General features: G+C 37.8%; 1 protein-coding gene and 1 long non-coding RNA gene across 33 annotated transcripts in view; one reads left to right on the top strand and one right to left on the bottom strand.

Annotated features, from left to right (window-relative positions):
• Nucleotides 1–9,745, bottom strand: part of CELF2 (CUGBP Elav-like family member 2) — a 969,858-nt gene that overhangs the window by 4,817 nt on the left and 955,296 nt on the right. For 22 of the 30 annotated variants that reach the window (XM_056800816.1, XM_056800818.1, XM_056800805.1 and 19 more), the window contains 3 exons: nucleotides 8,195–8,338; nucleotides 3,642–3,813; nucleotides 1–2,295 (listed from right to left, as the gene is read on the bottom strand). The exon at nucleotides 1–2,295 is cut by the window's left edge and continues 4,817 nt beyond it. In XM_056800816.1, the coding sequence (XP_056656794.1) occupies nucleotides 3,686–3,813; nucleotides 8,195–8,338 (272 nt within the window). In that variant the 3' untranslated portion in view covers nucleotides 1–2,295; nucleotides 3,642–3,685. Of the gene's footprint in view, nucleotides 3,814–8,194; nucleotides 8,339–9,745 lie in introns of all 30 variants that reach the window. The other 8 variants (XM_056800822.1, XM_056800803.1, XM_056800802.1 and 5 more) reach the window with 1 other exon arrangement.
• The window catches only part of LOC103093069 (uncharacterized), a 111,144-nt gene that overhangs the window by 60,832 nt on the left and 40,567 nt on the right, over nucleotides 1–9,745 (top strand). The gene's annotated exons all lie outside the window — the stretch shown is intronic.

Here is a 9,745-nt window from a genome sequence, read left to right as displayed (position 1 = left end):
AGACCATATGATTTGTTTGTGTTTGATTGTATAAAAAGAAATATGGCACTTTAGAAAAAACGGCAGCAGGTAATTAATGCTGATGGGTATTTGGTTGGCAATTTTTTTTTCTGTGTGTGTCAGTAATGAGAAGTGAGTTCTGCTTGTACATACAGTCTCCTCAGATGCACTTAGTCCAACAAGCTAACATTAGGAAGGCAGTGAAAGGGCTACCAGTTTCAGATTCTGGGTACTCTGCACATAGAGGCCATACCCAGAGGGCTCAGACAATCCCCAGCACAATGGCCGATTGTAAACGTTATCCAGGAAATATTTGTTTAAAAAGTAGTTTAAATTGCAGTGCACATTAAAAAGTTCTCGGCCAGAATGCACCACCACACTTGATTTCAAAAGCAAATTGGAAAGAAAAAATTAAATCATTAGGTGCTAAAATTCACCATTTTCTTGAGGGAATGGGACAAGGAGAGGAAGAATCAGTAAGAAACTGTTGTTACTTAATACTGAATAGCAAGTTACAGCAGCACATTTAGAGCTCTCTGAGAAGAGTTGAAAAAAAAAAGTCCTTAAAAATCAAAGGAAAAAATGTAAGGGGGGGGGGTACAATTTTGGAGAGTGGTAAAATTCTATTGGTTTAACCCTTCAGATCTGCCCTGTGGATTTTTTTTCCTTCTCGTAGATTTCAACCATGTTTTAAAAAACAAACAAAGAAACAGAAACTGGAAAAAAAATCAAATCAAAATTCCCACCAAAAAAAAAAAAGATACGTATATGGGGGAGGGGGTAAATAGCAGGAGGAGGAAATGACCCAACAGAAACACCCCTAAAGAAACCCAACAATAAAATGGTGGATGTATCAAAGGTACCAACATTCCAGACAGCTCTGGGTAGAAAGGGTTAAAAGTTCAAAACTTTCTCACCTTAGAGGTTTCCATAATAGTATGAAGAAAATACATTGTGAGGTTTGCCTTCACAGCATTGATGTGCAGAGTGGTTAAAAAAGTGAGACATGGGCACTTATACAATGTCTTACAAAAAACATCAAAGAGAAATAACAAACAATAACAATTTCAGGCAACAAGACCACAGGATAGCAAGTTAACAAACTTTTTAACCTCTTTTTTTTTTTAAATATTAGGGATTTATACAAAACACATAATAAAATACCCATGTTATCAAATTACTTCTCACAAGAAACACACTGAAGCTCTAGGAAGGAAGTACCTTTGGAATTTGGCACTATATATTTTCACTGTTTTTTTTTTCTTTAAAAGAAAAAAAAACAGATCACATTTTGCTGAACACAAATACACCTAAATTGTCCACAATAAAAAAATGACATCAATGCTTCACAAGCCAACACAAAACTTATTCTGGAATATTTTTTTTTTCCTCACATGAAATTTTTTTTAAGCAAACAATTTTTTTGAAACTCTTTTTTGTTTTGTTCAAGTAAACCAAATTTTTAAACTTATCTTATCAACATAGAACACTTAAGACCATAAGACTCATGATGAAACCACAACTTAATTCACAGAAGCACCAACGTAACACAGTTTACAGTAACCTTTCTCCTGTACATTGGAACAGTATAAAATATAGGTAATTTCATGTGCATTAAACCATGGATTGTCTAACTGTGAGTCAGTTCAGCAAAAGGTGACACAAATAGGTAGCATTTGCCCCAAAACAGGGTAAATATTTTCTTATACTAATCTACAAAAAAGTGGTTCTATATATATATATCTTAATGAGAAAGAGAGCCACCTAAAATGGCCTTATCAAAAAACTTTACACTGCCTGAAAAATGTAAAAACGATTACAGACCTCTAGAGACTTAAAATCAGACAGTTTTTTTTTTCTCAAACTGTTTTTGGAAGTAGTCTGTTAGAAACCAACATTCTGTGTCCCTGGACACATATTGCTATTGTTACCAGTGACCGGGAAGAATGCCAATCCCTGTATAATACTTTCAAGTCTGTGTTTTTTTTTTTAAGAAAAGAAAAGAAAATTAAAAAAGAAAGAAACATTTTGCCACAGGTTTTTTTTCTTCTAGAATTAATTTGTCTAATAATAAATTTCAGTCTTGCATGAATGCAGCAATGTTTTTTCACATTGACTTCCCAGAATTCATAGCTAGATGAGGTCACATGCAAATTTCAAAGGTCAGTAGGAGAACCAAATATGATGTGAGGTCAGAAAGACATCAGAAACAATGACGGGACGATGAAACTTTTTTTTTTTGAGACGCCACAGGGACATGCTAGGCAAACGATGAACTAACGGGCATGAAGATGTCTAGGGAAAAAACAAGGAAGAGTAAAAAGTTACACAGAAATCTATGCAGCAGAAACAAAATCACTTTTATGGGTGCAGGAGAAAACTAATGCAAATCTTAACTCATTAGGGAGTCTAGGAGCCATTCACATAATTTGCATTTCTTACAATCTTTATCCACAGCACAATGAAACCCCAAGAGAATCCATCCAGAGAGAGTGAGAAGGGGGATGGATTCAGATGTTTGGGGGTGTAGGGGAAGGGGGAAAGGAACCAGTGTCAACGAATGTAACATAAGGGGAAAGTCAGACAGCTGAACTTTAAACTAGATAATGGAAACTACAAATAAAATAACCAGACATACAAACAACAAGAGGATAAAGCATGAACTTTTAGGTCTAGGGTTCAACGGTGAAAAAAAGCCCATTCCTGGCACGAGTACTCTAGAGACTACTTCAAAAGGATCTAGCTAGCACAGAGAACTGCTCTTTAGGTATCCAATAAGTTAACAATAGGCAATAAATAACTTCCATTATTTCTGAGGCAGTAAAAATTTTGTATAAAAATAGAAATGCTTTTTTTACAAATAAAATTTACAGGCCTGTGGCTTTCTTTTTTATTTATTTATGTATTTATTTATGTATTTATTATTATTAAATTTATCTGTCAAGAAACATCAAGTATTTTCACTCATTTTTATTTTATTTTTTTAAACCCTGTAGCTTTAAGAAACAGATCTCTAAATCTTTTTTACATTAATCCTTTCTAAAAACTAAAATAAAAACAATGGTAAAATAAAGACAACCAGTGTAATATTTTGACCGATAAACCTTATGTTCTTTGAACCCTAAAATGAAATCCTTAACTAGAATGAACTCATGTAGTGGAAAGACTGTTTTTTGTTTGCTTAATTTTGAATAAGTGCTTCTTTTGGCTTTGCTCTCACTCTAGGCCACCATGTTAAACTCTAAACTGCTGGTGCTCTTTCTAAGGTCCAGGCAGACAGCCATGAACACCCTAGCCAGTGCTTTCAAGGGCACCAGTGGTTTCAGAGTTCAATTGCACATTAGAGTTTGTTCATCTAACTTTTCAAGATGTCATTTATTTTTTGTGTGTTTTTTCTTTTAAAAAATAAACAATTAAAAAAAAACAATTAAAGTCGCAAAACAAAAGAGAATACAGTAGCACAACTGGAGGAATTTACTCAGTAGGAAAGAAGTAGCCCAAGTTTTAATAATGGCGAGTTGGGTGGGTGGGAGGGGGAATGGAGGCGTTAATGTAAAAATAACTGTCTCTCTTGGTGAAAGTTGGCAATGTGGTCCTCCTTTGCCTTCCCTGTGGAGAACAGGCTGGCTCATGGGACTTACCCTAAGAAAGCTAAAATAAGAGCAGTGAGCTTCTGGGGTTAAGATCAGTAAGGTTTGCTGTCATTTTTGGAACGCTTCAGCTGGACCTTCAAGCGTTTCATGCCAATCTGAAAGCCATTCATAGCTTGGATAGCAGCTTGTGCAGAGACAGGATTGTCATAGCTAACAAAACCTGGAAAATACAAGAAAAGGGTAGGGAATGGGGGGAATGAGAAGGCGAGGAGAAGAGAGAGAACAAGAAAACACAGGTTAGAATAGATGGTGCTTCATGGGATTGTTACTGTTTTGCTATCACAGTTGGTAAAGAGTACAGCAAGACATAACTGCACGTTGTTCTCCTTAGCCACAGCTTTTACATTGGCTATCCAGATGACACTGAAATAATTGGTTTAAAATCAAATCGAGTTCATTCTTTAGCAAGACCTATCTTCTCTCCCAACCAAAATACAATGTCAGCAATGACAAAAGCATATCCTAAAACCAGCTGTCTGAATTCAGTTTCCTCTCCTTCCAACTGAATTGTGGCAAACTGGTTTGTGTGCTTTATCTCCCTAAAAGGCAATCCAGCGACTTGCTAAGATTAATTTTTTAAAAAAGTGGATGAGGTGGTTATTGAAGAGAGATCTCAAATTAAAAGTATGAGAAATTCTGTAAAGAAACAGTGTTTTGGGAAGTGGATCTCAATTGATAGTTTGTTGGAATATCTGCTAGAGTCTTTGTTATTTGGGTATAGAAATAACTCAAGTTAACATCATACAGAAAATCATTTCTGTGCTATTATCCAGGACAATTCTGATGAGAAAGAACTGTGGGAGCAGAAACACAGAAGAAAAACAACTCCTTGATCACATGGGTCGAGGGGGATATGATTAGGGATGTAGACTCTAAATGATCACCCTAATGCAAATATCAATAATATGGAAATAGGTCCTGATGAAGGACACATGTAAGATCCAGTGGAATCGCGTGTTGGCTATGGTGGGGGGGTGGAGGTGGAGGGGAGGGAAAGAACATGAATGGAAAAATATTCTAAATGAACTAATTAAATAAACTTAATTAAAAAATAAATGAAGAAAAGCATGGCTGATTGCACAGTGGATAGAGCACTGGGTCTCGTGTCTAGAGGACCTGAGTTCAAACTGAGCCTCAGATCCGTTAGAGTTGTGTAGTTCTGGGCAATCCTTAACAGCTATCTGCTTCAGTTTCCTCAGCTGTAAAATGGGGATACTAAGAGCATCTACACTTCACAGGGTTGGTGACAGAGTCAAATGAGAGAACAGTATGATGCCTTCCCTAGAAATGTTTATTCTCTCCTTTTCTCCCCTTATCTACAGGGGGAATTAAGGCCAGTATAGGTTGGCTTCCCTCAGGTCACAAAGAGGGGGATGGAGTTGGGATTTGAACATGCTCCATCACCCAATAGCCAAAATTCCAATGGTTCCTCTGAACCAACTGATTCGCTTTATCTCCAGCTTCCCATGAATCTCTCCTCCTTTCCCTTCTTTTTGCCTTTGATCACGTTAGCCTGGCAAGATGTCAAGAGCATGGGACCAGAGGAAGCCTCTCTGAGTGGGGCCCTTAACTCAAGTATAAGTAGGAAGGTGAAACATTTGTTTTCATTTGCTTCCACAAGCCATATTCACCTGCTAAGGACCAAGGGCTATGTTGAGGGTGTGATATGAAACCAGATCCCCCTCAGAGTTTCTATTTATCCAACAAATCTAGTTTGAAAACACAACCCTTTATACAGACAACAGCTGTAAAATGCATGATCACAAGGACAGTGATAGGGATGGAAAAGGAAGGAAATATTTGATGATTCTGCACAACTCTCTGGAAGGTGGCAGACTATTTCTAAAAGCACAATAAATCCATGTCCAATATCTGATGCCCTCCAGCAACTATTGGAGCCAGTATGTGGCTTATGATTTCTTGCAGGGCATTGTTTAGCCACCTTAGAGGCTTGGCTTTATGCATCTCACACATCCCATGTTACATTCTGACTTCTGTTATTCTTAAATTCCAAGAGGGTTGGTCCATTTGCCAAAGGAGTGACAGTAGTGTAATGGGCCCATGCTGATAGCTTCTCCAACAGAATAAAAATAGTGGCTTTAAATACCTGGATATATCTAACATCCATCACCCTAGAAATCTCAGGCCTTCTTAGATGACAGCATGGATATTAGGGAGGTGGACCAATGATGGCATCTCAGAAGCTAAAGCCATTTCTTTAGACTGGTGCCCATTACCAGTTCAGGAAAATAATAAGGTATTCCTTTGCTCCTTGAGAATCCCCTCTGGTTTTACCCTCTATTTCATACAATTCTATATGTTCCTCTCTTTATCTGTACTTATTACTCTTCATGGCAAGTATCAAAACTGTTTTATGCTTCTGGATATCAGCTACTGACAATTTGCAATGATATCTTGCATGATCAAGTCATTTCATTTGTTTAAAAATATTTCTTTCACAATAGATTAGATTTTGCTAAGTAAAAATATTACTCCCAGGTGGAAGAATGCCTTTTTTTTTTGCAGCTTTGAGATTCCTCTTTTAATATTCAAAAAGTATATTTCCTTACAGAAGTCAGTAACACCAACAATAACCATGCTGTCTCTATGAAGGTGCCAGGCAGGCAGAGGTAGCCCCACCTCCACTTACCTCAACCCACCATTATTGCCATTGTCTGGTGTATACACATTTTTTCCCCATTTTTTTTGAGGGAGAAAACCAGGCAAAGTAATGGAACAGGTTGCCCTGAGCCCTGTGTTGTCAGAAACAAGACCACAGCTTAAGTCTGCTAATGCTTAAGTCAGTTTTCTAGACCCTACAGCATGCCACTGGCCCTTAGTTGGGTCTGCAAAGCTGGATGTGCTCAAGTCAGAGCCCTGTCCAGTCACAGATGGGAAGGGGATGTGATTCCATCAGGGGAGAAGTCTATTCTCATGAGCACTGGCTCATCAGCTGGCATTTCTTCAAGCCTTCTCCCTAACCTTTTGAGACAGCATTAATTCACTTGGGCTAAAAGGATCCATCACCTCCATTCTCCATTCCTATACTCCCCCAAAGCATAGACTTAAATATTGTCTTTCTGTATTAACATTCTAATACACAGGGTAGGTCCTATCCCAACTTTTTAAAACTATTTTCCTTTCCATGATTTTTAACTGATATTTTGTGAGATTCGGTTACTCTACATGACTGTGAACAGGGGACAAGGCATGACTTGGTCTGTATTATGACTGAATCTCTGGTTTAAAAAGTACTTTGTAAGAATAACTTACATTTCTATAGGACTTTAGAGTTGATAAAGCATTTTCCTATGAATTAGATAGTGTAAGTATACTTCTTTTAAAGACGGGAAAAATAGGGGCTCAGGAAGTTCCAGGATGATGGGATCTCTCCATCTGGCTTGCAGCTGAAATCTCTATGTGTTCTGTTCCCAATATTTGTAAAGCTCTGAGCACAATGCCGATAGGGCAGTAGGTGCTCAAGAAATGAGTGTTCCCTTTCCCTCTTCTCCTTTGCACATGGTAAGCACTTAATAAAGTCTTTTCTATTTATTCAGTAAGTGACTTGTCACTGGTCACATGGCTAGTTAAATGGCAGCTGTTAGATTAGAACTCAAGTCTTCCTAGTCTAAATTCAGTAATCTGGATTTAATAATATCAAGCACCTATAATCAGAATACCTGGATAATATTAGGTCTCCATTAATCGGTCAGTGTTAAAATATCTGTGGTGCTAGTCTATATCAGTGTAGATTACAAACCATTCCATTAATCCAAGAAACAGTATGGTCTAATGGACCACAAGTTATTCTGAGGAAAACATGTCCTAAATGTCAAAGTGCAGAAATGAGAGCCATTAAAATTACTCATTGGGTGTTTTGGTAAGATATTATGTTGAGTTAATTCCGTGGAGTCTTAAAGTATAGTTATTGTTGCCAAATGAGGATATTAGATATTTTTTAATAACGAAGAATGATAATACACTAAACGGAATCTGCTTACACTTTGATGTTTACAACGTGTTTTCCTGATAGCAACTTGCAGAACATCCAAGTATTATTATTCCCATTTCAGAGGCAAGGATTCTGGGGCTCAGAGAGTTTAATTTTTCCACTATCATGCAGCTTGTAATAATTGCCAGAGGCAGGACTCAAGGCAGAATTGGTTGCATTTGTTTGCCACATCTAGTTGTTAAATTTGTAGTAGTTCTATCAATATTCTACTGAACTGCTTTGTTCATGGAGAGACTTATAAAAAACTAGAATGGGTATGAATGTCGCACATCATGTGGTTAAACTGCATCATTTTACAGGTTTAGGGCTCAGAGTTTTACTAATTTGCCCAAGGTCAAGGAACTTGATGGCAGCAGAATTTGAAATTGAACCCCAAGAAGTATGGTCTTTCTACCATGCCTTTATACATGTGGAAAATGGGGAAATATCCACAAGTCAGAGAAGACTATTCTGTTTTTTAATATCATCCTTTCCCCTAGCCTCTCTTAGGGAGAAATTGTAGTAATCTTGCTCGATTTCTTCTACATACCAAAGCACTTGCTCAGATTGGTCTGTTTGTCAATGAAGACTTTAGCAGAGATAACATTTCCAAAAGGCATGAACATTTGTAGAATGTCCTGGTCTCCAAACTCCTGTGGAAGGTGATAAATAAAAAGGTTTGCCCCTTCTGGACCTGAGAAGAAAGAAAAAGCAGAGTGAGAGATCTATTTTACCTAGCTTGGCATGCCTCTTTTCAATGATGCATTAAGATCTGATGGGCTAAGCATTTGGTTTTCTATGATACTAAAAGAAAATAAAGCAGATGGACAAAATGTCACTGTTAAAATGTAGCTGTCTTAGAAAAGCAATTCTTCTCCAGATCTTCTTGATGCCTAGTTCCTTTAGGTGTTAAAAAAAGTGGTATCTCATCATCTCGATTTCTTAAAGTGCAATTATGATCCAGAAAGCAGCTGGCTAAGAACAGGCTCTATTTCTTTCTTGGGTCACATTTGCTTTTCTCTCTTTACATAAATTCATATCTTCTCATGATGAAGATAAGAGGAGAGAACCCAGGTACTGTTACATTTGGTGGTTTGCTATTTTATAGAGCTTTCCTGAACTCTAAAAGAATCCCATTGATTTAGAATAACAGTTGTAATGCTAATAATACTGCTTACCTAAGTTCATAAATTCCCAAACCATTTTATATAACCTTCTGGCTAGCTGTGATTTACCAAACATCATGATACTTAGTCAAGCCATTATCTTTATTAAAATGATTTGGCAGTGATGAGAGGCCCAAAAGGGACAACACCAAATTCTTAGGGCTGGGATGAAAGTTTTAGTACTGGAGACCAGGGCCAATCCATCTTCTCTGACTGTGGAATTGGGGTTTCTAACTGCAGGAGCCAGTGAGATAATGAGCAAATCCAACTGGCCTTCACTTTCAGAAGATAACTGCACTTCAGGAAATAAGGGGCATACTGAGGAAAGCTGCTTAACTAAAATCAGTTGGAAGGACAAGTTCTCCCAAGTCTTTCTTCATATTGACTACTTCACTCTCCACCCACCTCTACCAGGTCAATCTAGAGGTTAGAAAAAGAAATAAAGAAAAAGGAATTAAAATATCTCATGGAAGGTAAATATTTTCTAGTCTATAAACGGAAAAAGAACTTTTTGATCCAAGGACACTAACAGGTAAATAGTTGATAAAAAGTGTGACTCTCCCACCCTTAGATAGCTCTGGAGGATCCAACCCTGCTGTACCCCAGACTGAATGGATAATGGAGATTGGGGATGTCTCTGTGATGTGCTTGGTGTCTAGGGGGAGAGGAGAGAGCAGTACTGGTAGAGTACCTTCTGCAGCAGGTTCATGGAGCCTCAACTGGCGTTCACATGAGAGGAACCAGGACTGCCTGCCCCTCTCACAGCCTGAGGGGAGGGGCTGCAATGTTTTCCCTAGACAGGGGGAGGGGAAAGGAGAAGGAAGGGAAGGTGTATGGGTTGGAGAGAAAAAAATAAAATGGGGGTAAAAAGAACTTTGTAAAAATGAAATGGAGAAAACCACCTGGCAAGATGTGAGGAAAAAAAATCAAACCAA

This window comes from Monodelphis domestica, chromosome 5 (genome assembly GCF_027887165.1).
Source record: "Monodelphis domestica isolate mMonDom1 chromosome 5, mMonDom1.pri, whole genome shotgun sequence".
NCBI classification, from domain to species: domain Eukaryota; kingdom Metazoa; phylum Chordata; class Mammalia; order Didelphimorphia; family Didelphidae; genus Monodelphis; species Monodelphis domestica.
This window is presented reverse-complemented; position numbering and strand designations above follow the sequence as displayed.